At 56.0% G+C, this 15,506-nt stretch overlaps 1 protein-coding gene across 4 annotated transcripts in view; it reads right to left on the bottom strand.

Annotated features, from left to right (window-relative positions):
- H6PD (hexose-6-phosphate dehydrogenase/glucose 1-dehydrogenase) overlaps positions 1–12,087 on the bottom strand; it is a 33,956-nt gene extending 21,869 nt beyond the window's left edge. Inside the window, exons 1-3 of one of the 4 annotated variants that reach the window (XM_021095286.1) lie at positions 11,745–12,087; positions 1,998–2,634; positions 566–683 (exon numbers count right to left, since the gene is read on the bottom strand). In XM_021095286.1, coding sequence (XP_020950945.1) covers positions 566–683; positions 1,998–2,634; positions 11,745–11,749 — 760 coding nt within the window. In that variant the 5' untranslated portion in view covers positions 11,750–12,087. Of the gene's footprint in view, positions 1–565; positions 684–1,997; positions 2,694–7,012; positions 10,705–11,744 lie in introns of those variants that run through there. The other 3 variants (XM_021095287.1, XM_021095288.1, XM_021095285.1) reach the window with 3 other exon arrangements.

The raw sequence follows: 15,506 nt of genomic DNA, 5'->3' as shown, positions 1-15,506 counted from the left end.
ACCTGCCGTCCAGTGGGACAGACCCACTGGGTAGGGACAAGACGAGGCCGAGACCGCGGAGGGGCAGAGAAGGGAGGCGGGTGCGCCGAGTGGGCCACGGGAGCAACCTTGTCGGGACAGTCGGTAGAGGCTCCCTGCGCAAGTGACCACTGAGCTGAGGACGCAAGAAGGAACGAACGCGAGGAGGTGAGGGTGGGGCGAGAAGGCAGAGGCAGCCTCTGCGCAGGGACAAGCCTGGGAGCCCTCGCATGGCCCGACGGCAGCCCGACGGCCTCCACCGCATTCGGGCAGAAGCAGTTTAACTCCCAGTGCTTGTTGCCGGCCAGCGTTTCAGCCTCTGGGCCAAGTTTATGTAACCCGACGGGCTGCTCCTAAGGGTAGGGAGGCCCCTGTGGGGGTTGCTGGCAGGCACCCGTGTGTGCAGCACAGCCTGGAGCCGCGCACATGGCGGGTCCTGGGGGGGAGACACGCTGGCAAATGCCTCCCTCTGGGCAGCACTGGCCAAGGTGGGCACGGGCCGGGCAGACCCTCCAGCCCTGCGGCCAGACGCCTCCCCACAGCGCACCTGCCGTGTCCACCGTCTCCTTCATAATGATCTCCACACGCTCCACGTGGTGCCGGTTCCAGAGGCCGTCCAGGGCCTTGCGGTTCTGGTCTCGGAAAGGCAGGATCTGGGCCACCACCTGCCAGGGAAGGAGAATGGTCGTGTGGTGGATTCCGTGCAGGACCAGCAGGCAGGCCTGACTCCCAGGAAGGCCCCGGCCTCGCTCACCCGGCCCTCGGACAATGTGCCCTGTGCCTCAGACTGGCCGCCAGGGCTGCACAGCGCTGGCAGGATCCGAACACCTTTCCATGCCCACCAGCTTTTCATTTCGCCAAGGAAGAAAATATTGAAGATTCACTATCTCGAAGTTCCCGTCATGGCGCAGTGGTTAACCATGAGGTTGCAGGTTCGATCCCTAGCCTCGCTCAGTGTGTTAAGGATCCCACGTTGCCGTGAGCTGCGGTGTAGGTTGCAGAGGTGGCTCAGATCTGGAGTTGCTGTGGCTGTGGTGTAGGCAGGCGGCTGCAGCTCTGATCCGACTCCTAGCCTGGGAACCTCCATGTGCGGCGGGTGTGGCCCTGAAAATAAAAAGACAAAACAAAACAAAAAACATTCACTATCTTCTGTGACCATCAACTTTGAATAAAGGAAAGATATTTTTAAACCAAAAATGGAGCAAGAGAAGCTTCCAGTTGAATCCATTCAGAATTTTTTTCCCCCTAGTTTTCCTTAAACAAGTGAAAAACTATGAGGAGAGGCACGGGTCTGAGGACCTGTTTTTGGAATACTGACTCTGAATAGGGCTGGCCCATGTGACTATGTGGTGCTCCCCTGTGGCCCTGGACCCATGGCCTGTCAGGACCAGGGAACATGGGTGCTGGCATGTGTCTGCTGTGATTCCTGGGAAGAAGTGTCCCGCAGGGGTCCCAAGGGCGTGTTCAGAGTGAAATGGCCGACTGACGAGCATCTCCCAGGAGGCCAGGCCCATGCTTTGCCACAGGGCCTGGGTGAGAAGCATGCACTTAGGGTCTCTACTCAGTTTTAAGATCTTGTCACCAGCCTTCTGGCTCAAGCCACAACTCAGGAAGAAAAAGGTACCGAGCCGAGGCCAATGGTGTGGAATAGGGGGTCCATTCTACTTCCCAGAGCACGTCCAACTCGAAGCCAGGCCCCGAACCCAGAGCAGAGGACCCAGGGCAGCGCCGAGAAGTCAGAACCCAGAGCCTGGCTGGGACACAGAGAGGACAGGGGACGCAAAAGAGCAGGTGGCTGGCCATGCACCCTTGCACTCCCGACTCTTCCTCTGTCCTCTCACCCCCGGCCCGCTGTCGAGGTGACCACAGGAACCCAGACTGCACAACGCCTTTGGGCCCAACTCCATGATAAGTGCTGCAGATGGGGCCAACCTGCACCCAGCACCCTGCACCCTGGCAGGCTCCCGGCTGTGGCTCACCTGCTTGCCCAGGTAATGGTCCACCCGGTACATCTCCTCCTCTTGGAAGAAGCTCCCAAGTTCTGCGGCCAGCTGCTGGGCCGAGTGGTGGTCGTGGCCAAAGGGTTTCTCAAGGACGACCCGCAGCCAGGCGCCGGGGCCTGGACGGCAGCTGCTGTTGATATTGCGGGCAATGTCCGCATAGGCGAAGGGTGGCACTGAGAGGTAGAAAATCCTGCCAGCCTCCCGGAGGCCTTCATGCTGGACCTGAGCCTCGATGTCCTTGCTCAGGGCCAGATAGTCCTCAGGCGTCTTCAGGCGGCGGTACTCGCTCAGCTGCTGGAACTGAGCCTTGAGTTCAGCACAGCGACTGGGGGCCGTGTTGCTGGGGCAGGAGAGGGACTCCAGGACCTTGGCTATGACCTCCTGGCCCTGCTCGGTGCTTGTCAGAGCTGTCCCATGGAAGCGAAAACTGTGGCCCTTCCCTGCCTCATCCAGGTACAGCTGGAACAGCCCCTGCCATAAGTATTTTTTGGCCAGGTCCCCGGTTGCTCCCAGCAGGATTATGGAGACATGTCCCTGGAGCTGCTGGGCCTGCAGGCAGCCCAGCAGGGCCACATACACTGTCGCCGCAAGCATCTCCCGGACGCCTGGGTGCCTGGGGTGCGTGGGAAAGACAGACAAGGAACGAGGAAGGATCAGACTCGGCTCAGGTGGCTGTGAAGTGGGGGGAAACACGTGTCTATAGGTTATCAAACATTTCCTGCCTGGCAAGAAACAGTCACGTGTCTCAGGAAGACGTTAGAGCCCCACAGCTTCCCCCCGCTTCCTTGGCAGCTTGGCTTCTATGCCAAGAAGCCAGTTGGTTGGGAGCCTGCCCTGTGAGCAGGGGCTACGCCACTTGCTAGAGGGGGACCATTCTGCTGCAGGAGCCTGGGAACGTGGCACCAGCCCCCAGCAGCGGTTCGCTCTACAACCATGGCCAGTGTCGCCCACCAGGGCGGGATGCTGGGACCATCACAGACGCTGGGGAATGGCAGCAGGCCCTGGCCTCGGACCACGGCTGGGCTGTGAGAAGAGGTCACGGCCCCTCACGTCTTCCTCTGTGTTTCCCGTGTCTACTGGGCTCTAAGCACAAAATGACTGCGAGTAATTGCTATGGCGCAGCGCTCAAAAGCACGCGCTTTGGAACCAACTGGCCAAGTTGGAATCCCAGCTGATTCCCTGACCCATGATTTAACCTCTCTCTACCTTGGTGCCCTCATCAGAAATGAAGCACTAGTAGTACTTAGACCACGGGGTTGTTATAAGGTGAGAATGGGCTACGGTTTACGGGGTGCTCAGGACGGGGCCTGCCCCCCACAAAGTGCTGTTTAAGCGGCAGCTATCAGTCTGGGGTTCCACTAGCAGCAGCAGACACGGCACTAAAGCCCTTCCGTGCGCTAGAGCTCACCCAGGCCAGGCAGGAGCCCCGACAAGAACCAGTGGAGGGGGGACTACCATCGTCCCCCTTTGGCAGATGGACAAGCTGAGGCTCAGGTCGGTGAAGGTTCCGTGCGAGAAAGCGGGGGAGCCGGGCAGGTGCCAGGTTGGCTCCGAGCTGCCAGGCAGCAATGGCACACTGCAGCCTCCCCGGGGTTAGCCTAATGTCTGGGCTAATTTTCAGCCCGATTTGAAGCAGCGGACATGCAGGAAAGGCGAGAGGCCTCAGGCCTGTCACAAATGCTCCAGACAGTTCCGTTCTCCGGCCTTCGACTCTGCCCGAGGCTGTCGGGTTTAATACGCTCCATGCCCAGCCGACTCCTTGGCTCTCCCGTTCTCAGCGTCCCTCCAAAGGCAGGGCTTTGAAGGAAGGAAAGCAACATGGGAGCAGGGGCCAGCCCAGGGGGAGGGAGCAGTTAAGAAGGGACAGAGATGACTAGGAGTTCCCGTCGTGGCGCAGCAAAAAGAGCCCGACTAGGAACCATGAGGTTGAGGGTTCGATCTCTGACCTCGCTCAGAGGATGAAGGATCCGGCGTTGCTGTGGCTGTGGTGCAGGCCGGCCCCTAGCCTGGGAACTTCTGATTTGATCCCTAGCCTGGGAACTTCCATATGCCACGGGTGTGGCCCTTAAAAAAAAAAAACGATGACCCGGTTTAGCACCTATTATACAGCAGGTGTTCAAACGATAAAGGATTAACAGAATTCTTAACAATGAGGCTATAGTCTGGCTATACGGACAGGGAAATTAAGATTTAAAGAGACACCGGGAATCCATAAAAGGCCCTGAAGACCCTTCCAGACCCCTATCTCATCCTTGCTGTGGAGGGACCCCCCCCCCCGACTCTGACATCAGACCCCCCCACCTCCTATTTTCCCTTCGCCTCCTCCCGAGATCCATCTCCAAGACGGCGCCAGTTAGTGGCCAAACAAAGAGGAGGACCCAACCGCAGTGTTTGCTCCAGGGTCTATAGGACACCAGACTTCTGTCATGGGCGCGTCAACAGAAGGACCGAGGGCTCAGGTGAGCAGGCTCCCAGCCTCCCTCTTCCACTCCCCCCTTGTCTGCACCCACACCCCAACCCACGGAGGGACCCAGAACCATACTACTTTCTCCCCCGGCTTCCCATCCCTGTCTTTGGCCCTTCAAGCATTTCTATCTCTACTGGCAACCGCCCCTGTCTGGGGGCAGGGAGAAGCTGCAAGGTCAGTGCGGGAAAGAGGCAGCAAGAAATCTAAAGCCCAGAGAACAGGCTGGAGAAGGAGCAGCCGCCAGCTGGCAGGCGTGTTTCAGAGCTCCTGATGGGACGGGTAGCCCAGGCCCTGGACGTGCCTGGACGTGCTCTGCCCCAGAAGACAGATGTATGGCCCTAATGCCCCGCCACCTGGCCTGAGCCCACCCCAGGGGCTCTAGTCAACCTGCTCTGACTCTGGAGTCTGCTGGAGTCTTCCCCACCCGCCCTGTCCCCGTTCCCAGTTCTCAGGTTGGTCTCCTTTATCGCTTGCTTTCGTCCCCCAGTCCCCGGTGCTCCTTTAAACAAACACAGATCCAAAATATCAGTTATTGCGACACGGCTGCTTACTCTGTGGTTGCTAAACAACCAGGGAACAACTCTTTGCTAAATGAACTTGTGGGGGGGGGTCGGAGGGGGGCTGTGTATTTGGTGTTCTTATTACCATGTTTTTTAACCTGAACCATGTTTCTCAAACTTGAATGTGCTTATGAATCTCTTGGGGATCTTTTTAAAAATACAGATTCTGGCGCAGAGGGTCCGGGGAAGGGCCTACAGTGCTGCGAGCTGGTCCGAAGAGCACTCGGTGAGGGGAGCAGGACTCTGGAAGACCAGCGGCGGCGAAGCCCAGAGCCAGGGCCCTCGGCAGGGAGTGCATCAGATTCAACCGGAGAGCCTTTCAAAACACACACATCTGCCCCCTCCTCCCTTTGCCAAGGCGATGCACCTCTGATTCAGCAGGCCCAGGGCAGGTGCAAACGCGGGTATTTCAAAGCAGCCTTGAATGGTTTAGCCCTGCTCTTCCCCCTGCAAAACCTGACCGCCGACCAGCACCAGCCCAGTAACACCCAGCATTTAGCAGGTGGTCGGCATGCGCCCGGCGAGGTACATGCACCAGCTCGACCTTCCCTCAGAACCGCGTTGTGAAGGTTTTGCAAGGATGCCCATTTCACAGATGAGAGAACTGGTAGGTTAGCCACTGTGGACTCACCAACCCTGAGGCCCCAGTCACTGCTGTCAAGTGGGGGAAGGTGGGCCCTGGGTCAGAGGACCTGGGCTCAAGGCCACCTCCGAGCTGTAGGACCTAATTAAGTCACCTGTCAAGTGCACTAACACCCCCAAACTAAATGAAGGTTTGCTGACCATTAGCTGAGACGGTTCCAATGACAAAAGCCCTACACAAATGCTAATGAATTACGTTTGAAAGGTAAAGTGCCTCCTGGGCCCCCAGGTTGGCTTAAAGCCGTAGTTGCCAGGAAAACCTGTGCCTTCCTTCCTCAAGAGCTAGACCCCAGCCTGGCAGAGAGCACCAGGACACACCCAGGCATCCGCCATGCACATAACACTCCCGGGCTGGTCCTAACCCCGGAGAGGAGGAAGACAAGTACACAGGTATCATCCTTGCCACCCTGACAGGGGAGTGAACAGGCTCAGAGAAGCCCAGGAAAGCCAAAGTCTGCCCCTGGAGCAGGGCTCCAATAACAGGGAACTGATGGCTCCCCATCCACCTGCGACCTAAACTGCTCTCGGACTACGAGGCTCTACTTCCGCAGGTTTTTCTCGCCTGCTCCGAGAAGAACGGGCTGCGAAATACATCTTCTGAGATCACATACTTGAAGTCAGCCAGAAACCAGGAGCGTGGCGTTCCAGTGGCAGATCCTGCCAGGAATCGCTTCCATTTTTAATTAATGAAAAAAACCTTAGTGCAAAGTTTGAGCCCCTCTGGGACAGGAAGGCAGTGTATTAGGCTGTGGATCAGAACACATGCTGATTCTTCCCCAGGAGACTCTAAACACCATGTCACCCTGAACAGGCTAGGCCTCAATTTCCTCATCACCCTGAACCGGCGTGTCCCCGGCTGGGCCCCGGTTTCCCCACCTGGGAAGACATGGAGCTAAAGGAGCTCTCGACTGCTTTCCTGCCCCTACGCTCCACTTTCCACGGCAAGGAGATAACCTCCCTGTAATCTGTAAGGGTGGCCACTGCCTTTCTGTCATCGCAGCATAGTGCCTGCAGCCTTAGGCCAGTGCAGCAGGGCTGGGAGATCCAGGATTGAAGGATGAAGCACAGGGTGGGTTGACAGCGTAGCTCAGAAGCCAAGACCCGACCCTCTGAAGCTGTAGCTTAAGTGTGTGTGGGGGGGTGCAAGTTCCTTTACAACAATTATCATTCGCGATTGGAGACACTACAAAGGTGTCCTCCAGGGGGTGACAGGCTCATCTCAGAGTCAGGACTGAGCTGGCACCAGTCCACAGCCCGGGGCACCTCTCACGGCCCCCGATTCCAGGACGAGGGTCTCCTAGCGGGCATCCTGGGAGACTCACCTTTTAACGTATGGCTCTGCCAACATCCCCACGGCTGTAAGCACTGCCTTGGCCGGCCAGAGTGCACGGATCAGGGGCGGGGTTCCAGTGAAAGAGGCAGATGTGGGCACACCCACGCAGCTATGCCGTCCAGGACCTGTCCCTGCGCAGACCCAGCCTGGGCGGGAGCTCCTGCAGCAGAGCCCTTTCTGGGAAACCACAGGAGGGGGCAGCCCTGCCCTCTGGTCCCAGCAGACCAGGGGCGGTAGGAGGGGCTGGCAGGTAGACGCCAGTGCGGCCGCTGTAGCTCTGCTTCCTCTCCCAATGCGGCCTCTGCCCTCTGCCCTCTGTTTGCCTGGCAGGCAGAAGGGGAATTTTCTTCAAATCGTGGCTCACGAGTTAGGAATTTTTAAAAGGCGTGGGGGGTGAAAACAAGAGTTCCAGCTGAAGATGGTTTTTAGCTAAAGTACGAGGGGATCCCTGCCGGGAATGGCCACCCCAGTAGGCTTCCAGCTCTCCCCTTTGTGCTCTGGGGCCTCTGCACAAACACCCCCACGCAGATGCAAGTCGAAGGCTTCAGTGTGCCCTGTGACCTGCATTCGGCCCCCTCAGGCTTACACAGGGGACAGAACCCGAAAGATCGCCTCTGAGGCCTGTTTCCTCCCTAAACTCAGAGGATTCCTAGTCCCATCACCTCGCTGGGCAGCAATCTCGGGTCCCCGAGACTCAAATGGTGTGCCGGAGCCACCTGCCCACAAGATACCTGCACCCAAGATTCGCTTGCGACATTGTCAGGCATTTGCCAAGCCAGGTGTTAAACGCACACGTTATTACAAAAACAAATGACACAAATGCATAACCAAATAAGTTACATTAAAAACAAAGGTATGAAACATTCAAAACTCAACATTTCCGAATGATTTTACCACAGTTTACTATTATCTGTGCTCTTGATGTTATTTATGGCTATTGTATCTGTAAGGTGAAGACCTTCTGTAACCGTGTGCCTGGAGCTGGCCCGCGGGGGGAACTTACGTGGCAGGTGCTGGCAAATCTGTCGATCTGACACCCCACCACCAACCGCCACCTCTTTCAGAGGCTGTTAAACACTTACCAGCACACAAGGGCCTAGACACCAAGTCGTGGTTTCCGGCCTGCACTTTCTCCCCCGAAACTCTGGTCTCCTGTGATCACCTGCTACCCTGATACCAACAGCCGGGTGTCTACGAGACCCGCCGGGTTCGAAACTGCACTGACCATCTCCCCCATGTTCCCAAGGCGGATCTCCCCATCCTCAGCCGAAGCCGCCCCACCCAGTGCTCAAGCCAGAAACCTTCGGGTCATCCGATCGGTCAGCAAACTCCACACTGTCACCAACATCTCCCGAGAACACAGCGACTTCTCCCCTCCTTGCACCACTCCACTCTGCTGGGAGCCACCATCACCTCCGTCCACTCAGCTGCAGGAACCACCGCGCTGGCCTCCGGTTTCTCTGCCTGAACACAGCAGGCAGAGTCATCTGTTCACAGCACCGGCCACATCGGGGCATCCTTCTGTGCAGGGGCAGCGGGGTCTACATCTTCCAGCCTCCCACCTCTTGCCTCTTGGATCTTCTCTCCTCTCCTCTGTCCCTCCCTGGGCTCCAGACACCCATCCTCCTGCCTCAGGGCCTTGGTACTTGCTGTCCTCGCTGCCCGACCTACTTTTCCCTGCAGACATCCACGTGGTCCACTCCCTAACTTCAATGCTTTGCTGAAATGTCACCTTGTCAGCGAAGCTTTCTCGGCCACCTCTGCGTCAAACTGTAACCCTCCCGCCCCCCTTGCATGCCCTGCTTTATTTCTCCCCAGAGCACAGATCCCTTGCGAATACACTGGATGTGATAAGTGAGTTTATTAGGTTTACTGTCTATCCCTCCCTCCCCTCAAGGCAGTCCATGCCAAGGAGGGCAGGGGTGTCTGTGTTTGGTTCACTGCCCATCTCCAGGACCCGAAACAGAGCCTGGCACACGGAGGGCGCACTCTCAACTGCTGCTGAAGGAACAAATAGATTGCACGTGCCCAAGACCACCGTCACCTGTGCATGAGCGGCCAGCGTGTGAGTGACAGCACAAAGGAATACATCTCTACTGGTGACGTCAAGCCCTGTGACCCTGCCCACGGGAGCAGCAGCTCACGACTTAAAACCATACTGTGAATAAGAAATACTGTGCATGGTATTTAGCGAGTCATCAACTACACGCCAAATACTGGGCTGAGAGCTTCAAAGGCAGCACGCCGCTCACTCATTCTTGCCCTGGCATAGCCCCATTTTTCGAATGAGTGGAGGGGAAACTAAGATACAGAGAGAGAAAATAACTTACTGAAGGTCACGCAGCTCACAGGGGATAGGATGTAAATACAGGCGGTCTGCGCACAGCCCTTACTTCCCGCCTCCCTGTAAACGGTGTGAGGACAGCCCCAAATGGCAAACTCAAAGCACTGCTTTGGTGTGGACCCGGATTCTGCTCCCCTCCGCACCTGGGACAACAGGGGTCGAAGCAGTCCCGCCAGCTGGCAGGCAGCTCTGCCCCCTGAAGTCAAGGTGCCCTGGACGCCATCCGCTGGGCATGGCCTGGCTTCCCAGTCCCCTCGAACGGTGATGCACGCGCCTGCCTTCTGACCTGGGGAAGACATTGTGTTTAAGCCAGAGGTGCTTTACTGAAACCTGGAAGGCTCTGCTGGGAGGCGGAGGGACTCGTTCCTGAAATCCGTAGCCACTCAGGAGCGGTGTGGCCTCCACAAATTATTTAACCTCTCCCCGCCCCACCCGCAGAGTGGGAAACAGGCGATAAGCAGCACACGGTGAGATGATCCATATAAAGCCCTTGGCACCGTGCATGGCATTCAGGAAGCACCCAAGAGATGGGAGCCTCTGTCGTTATTAAACCAATAGCATCGAGAAGAAAGTGACTTTTCTCTCGAGCTTTTTGGAACTGCTACAAAGCCAATTAACATCCCACAACAGAAAAAAAAAACAAATGCCAAGGAACACTTCATTGACAGTTTCCTGACCTTCCAGTCATACTGATGGAAAAAATCAAAGGGATATAATGCTGAGATGGTAAAAAAAATCCCCAGCCCAACCCATGAGACGTTTATAGTATGCCCCAAAGATGAAACCTCTCACTTTGCAGCCCTAGGCTTGCCCTTAACGACTCAGGGCCTTTTCTCCAGCTGTAAAATGCACATCACCCACCTCATTTCATTTCATTTCTTTATTTTTGGCTTTGCCAACAGAAATTCCCTGGCCAGGGATAGGACCTGAGCCACAGCCGTGACAGCGCTGAATCCTTCACTGCTAAGCCACCAGGAAACTCAATCCATCTCATTTTAATGTCTGACAAAGCAAACCAACAAACAGATAAACAAACCCAGATCGTGGCTGTGAAAATACTTTGGAGGGCAATGGTGGTAAGAGGTCTCCCAGACAAACAGCCACTTGACTCCCAACTCTGGGCAACAGAAAGCAAAAGCAGACTTTCTGCTCTGTTTCTGGTTTAGGGCCTGGCAGAATCCATGGTGAAATTTATGTATTCCATCCATAAAGTGAGAAGAGGCTGGGCCACAGATGCCCAAAGGCACCTCTTGATTTCCCTTTGTGTACTCACAGAGTTGACCGGTTCCCTTTTATTTATTTATTTATTTATTTTTTGCTTTTTAGGGCCACACCTGCAGCATATGGAGGTTCCCAGGCTAGGGATCCAATCAGAGCTACAGCTGCCGGCCTACGCCACAGCCACAGCAACTCGGGATCCAAGCTGCATTCTCAACCTACTCCACAGCTCACAGCAACACCAGATCCTTAACCTACAGAGCGAGGCCAGGGATCAAACCCACAACCTCACCGTTCCTAGTCAGATTCGTTTCCACTGCACCAGGATGGGAAATGACTGTTTCCCTTTGAAATAACCTAAAACCATCTGACAACACAAGTCACTTAGTGAATTATAGTCTTTGGACAAACAACTTGAATGTCTGCCTGGAGTGGCCATTTGCTGAGCAGTTATGTACCTCAAAGAAACATTTACACAAAATATTGCCTAAAAATGAGCTCTGTTTATGCCAAACACGGAGCATTTTTGTCTCAGGTGCTCCTAAAACTTGCCAAAAGATTAGTTTCATGAGCTCAGAAATTCGATCAGCCATCCGCCACCGTAGAAAAATGTAAAACATGATTTAAAATACTCCTGGTCTACCCAGGTTTCCCTCGTTGGCCAAAGGCCAAACATGAGCCACAGGCTTTGATGAGGGGCACAGGGATGAGTGGGCAAGGAATTTCGGCTTATGATTTTTCCAGAAGTTCTCACTTCCTGCTAAACATTCAAGCTTTGGGTGAGCCGATTTTCAGAGACCCAGAAGGATTTACTTCTGGAAAACCAAAAACCAGAACCGAATTCCAGAAAGCCTAGGAAAAGGGACCTCACTGGGCCCCTGGACCAGCCTTGATGGGGCCTGGCTGCCTCCTGTAGACCTGCCACCCAATAGAGCCGCCACCGCGCTAAGGGATCTGCGGAGGAGGAGGAGAACAATGAATTTATTCTGCGGAAGGAAGGCGGGGAAGGGAATTCGGGCGGGTGGGTGGTGGCTCGGGTGACTCTTCCCAACCATATGCCCGAGGATTTCACCGCCACGCGTGGCCAGCCTCCCGGGCCTGCTGTAAAGACCTCCTTGCGGCCGGAGGAGCGGGAGAGAAAGCGGGGGAGGCAGCTTACTTCATCTCGGCCGTCAGAGCCGCCTGCTTCTCCGGGAAACGTCAGGGGCGGCGCGGGGCTGCGGGCCGAGCTCAGGCCAGGCCAGGGACCCGCGCATGCTCTTCCGCCCGCCGGGCCCGCCCGGACAGGTGCGCGTCACGCGGCTCCGCGCCTGACGCGCGCTCAGGTTTCGCCAGCGCGGCCGGGGGCGGCGAGCGGGGAGGGCGCCCCTTCCCCGCCCAGCCAGAGACGCTTCCTTGTCCGGGGGCGCGGCGGACCCGCAGGGCCTGGGTCTCAGATCGCAGCGGCCTTGGTGCGCGCGCAGGGAGATCCCGGGCCTGGAACGCGCGCGCGCGCACAGGGGGAATCAGGCCAGGGGTGCGCGCAGTGGGCGGGGCCGGGGCGGGCCGCGGGGGCGGAGGCGCGGCGAGGCCACACCCCCTAGCTCTGGGTCGCGGAGGAGGGAGGGGCGGAGACCTCCCAAATGATTCCTTGGTTCGTGTGGATCTTCTGGATTTAAGAGCGAAGTGAGCGGGCCCCTCCTTCCGGCCCTGGTTTCTGCTGCGCATGGTAGAGGCTGCCTTCGGGGACACAAGAGGGCCGAGGGAAATGGTGTCTCGTGGAGTCTGGTTACTGGCTCCCTCCCGTATCTGGCACGAGCTGTGGGACCTGGGACCTGGGGCCTGACCTCCCTGGGCCTCGCTTTTCTCCATCTGTAGAATGAGCGGCTTGGTTCATCCTATTTTCTTTTCTCTCTCTCTATTTTTTTTTTTTTTTTTTTTTTTTGCTTTTTAGGGCCGCACCCCTGGTACATGGAAGTTCCCAGGCTGGGGTCTAATCGGAGCTGCAGTTTCCGGCCTATCTGCCGGCCTACCCCCACAGCCACAGCAGGGCGAGATTCGAGCCGCATCAGCGACCTACACCAGAGCTCAGGGCAACAGCGGGATCCTTAACCCACTGAGCGAGGCCAGGGATGGAACCCACATCCTCATGGATACCAGTCGGGTTGGTTACCACTGAGCCGCATGGAGAACTCCATCATCCTATTATCAATATCCAGACGTAGTGATTTGGGCGCGGGAGAGCCGTCTATGGTCATGTCTCCACCAGACAGCTTCAAATCTCTGCCTACATTCCTGTGACCCTGAAGACACTAACCAGCCATGAGTGCTCAGGAAATGGTAGCTGGCACCTCTGTGGCTTTATCCACAAGACGGTGATGGGAATAAGGCCTCTGTAGTGTGATGGTGAGGTTATACAGGAGGTGACAGGGTCAGCTGCCTCTCTTGGCCCTCGGGAGATGGTACGCTGGTCCTCTCCCCTGGTCCTCACCATGATCACGCTGTACCTCACCTTTGCAACTGTTTTCTCCCAGCCCTGCAGTGCTGTCCGTGACTCCCTGGAGCCCTGGCCATCAGAGAGGCAGCCGCTCCTTCCCACTTCTCAGCAGCAGCTGGGTGACCACAGGTTAAATAAGGCAGGGCCAGAGTTCCCTGGTGGCCTAGCAGGTTAAGGATCTGGTGTTGTCACTGCTGTGGCACGGGTTTGATCCCTGCATGCCACAGGCATCACCAAAATAATATTAATAATAATAATAAATAAGGCAGGGCCACTGCTGCACTGACCGGCCAGACTACCCAGGACCACCTCCTAGACAGAGGTTGGCCCTCCCATCCCCGCTGCTGAGCATCTTAGCACTGTCCCTTCTTCAGACTCCGCCTCCTCCCATCCCAGAGACAGGGGCATGCCTGGTCACCTGTGCCAAAGGGAGCTGGACCACCCAAGAGAGGGCACTCTGATGAGAGAGAGAAAACTTGTAGCAGCTTTTCATTTCATGGACATTCCATTAGAGGTAGGGATGTCAGGAGCTAACAGAAGGAACTTGGCAGTGGCCGGCAGGACTAAGTGGGCCAAAAGGCATGATTACCACACAGGATATTAAGCAAGAAGGTTCCAGGAAGGCTGGGGAGCCAAGGGGGCTGGGCTTCGCTGTCATGAAGGCCGGGGGCCATCTGGGGGCCTGCATGAACTGCTGGGCCTCAGCAAGGGTTTGGCCACTCTGCCTGGGACCCGGGTGGAGAGTTAAGGAACCAGGTACCTGCCGAGCTGCCTCCACAGCTGGCAGTGGGGAGGAGGGTCTAGGGCACGGGCCAGCCAAACGGGACTGGTGGATGCCAGGACTCTTGGCCAAGAGCCCTTCCCATGTTCTGTAATCCTCGACACACTGTGCATTCACACATCATGTAAACCAGGGCCAAAGGAGGCACAGATGGAAGAAGGCAGGTGCCTTGAGACTGAGATGAACAGAGGGGACGTTTCCCAGATCCTTCGTACAGCCATCCCAACCGTGATCTTCAGTCACCCTGAGGGGACCCTTAAAAATATCCAGGAGTTCCCTGGTGGCCTGGTGGTTAAGGATTTGGTGTTGTCACTGCTGTGGCTTGGGTTCCATCCCTGGCCCAGAACTTCTGCATGCCTCAGGCACAACCAAAAAAAAAAAAAAAAAAAAGGGAGTTCCCGTCGTGGCTCAGCAGTTAACGAATCTGACTAGGAACCATGAGGTTGCAGGTTCGATCCCTGGCCTCCCTCAGTGGGTTACGGATCTGGCATTGCCGTGAGCTGTAGTGTAGGTTGCAGACGCGGCTCCGATCCTGTGTTGCTATGGCTCTGGCGCCAACTGGCAGCTACAGTTCTGATTAGACCCCTAGCCTGGAAACCTCCATATACCGCGGGAGCGGCTCTAGAAAAGGCAAAAAAAAAAAAAAAATCCCAAAGCCAAGTCAGCTCCAACCAGCTTCTTAAGAAAATGGGTGTGTCCACTCAGGTGTCCGTGGGGTGGAGCCTGAGGTGTGACATGAAATGAGCCTAGGATGTTATAACTGTTGCTCTCACTTCCACGCCCAGGCATAGTTTTCATTTTCTGCCCTCCTCCGTCGCTGTTTGTCCTTATCTCAGTCTCTGACTGGGTAGCTCATGGTCGGATCTGGACCATTACTTTTTCTTTCCATCATGAAAACAATTGGGTCTTTTCCAGGTGTGAGGGCATTGCCCACCCCGACCCCACCCCCGCCCAACCAAAGTCCCAAACCTTGTCCATTGGCTTTGTGATGAAGTTCAGCATCTTTGCATACCTGAAGCTTTGCTCATTTCTGTGCTAAAAGCAGCCACAAGGCCACATCCCAGAGGCCCAGGTGTGCCCCAAACCCTCTGAAAGAGGCCAGAAGAAAGCAGCGATTGCCCGATGTGGGTCCCGGGACCCGAACTGTGTCTGCCAAGGAGCGTGCTGGAGCTCTGTGGGTGAAGCTGACTTTTTTCCTAAACTGTGGGGAAGGCAGCAGTCAGGGTTAGCTCCGCCTGCTTCCCAGCCATGGAAAGTGAGACTTGAAGAGATGGATGACTCACAAGAGAGGTCTGTGGAGTCAGAAATAAAATCACGTTGCAGTTTCTATTTTCGGGTACCCCTTACTAAGTCAGCTCTCCTCGCTCACTCTGCTCTTGGCATGGGCTGGCGAGGGGAGAACAGGTGCCGTGAATTTTCAGCCATGAGTACATCTTTTCATCCTCAGATATGAGAAAGCCCAGCACTCTTTAAAAAAAAGAAATTAGATTGGCTTCATAAAGTCTATGTAAAATAGCTAGGTATGGGTTTTCTATTGCAGCTGTAACAATTGACTACCATTTAGTGGCTTAAACAATGCAAATATATTACCTTACAGCCTGTAGGTCAGAAGTCTTACTTCTCACTGGGCTGAAACCAAGAGGTTGTGGAGTTCCCTGGTGGCT

This window comes from Sus scrofa, chromosome 6, assembly GCF_000003025.6.
Source record: "Sus scrofa isolate TJ Tabasco breed Duroc chromosome 6, Sscrofa11.1, whole genome shotgun sequence".
NCBI classification, from domain to species: Eukaryota; Metazoa; Chordata; class Mammalia; order Artiodactyla; family Suidae; genus Sus; species Sus scrofa.
The sequence above is the reverse complement of the archived record's forward strand: the minus strand, read 5'-3'. Positions and strand labels throughout refer to the sequence as shown.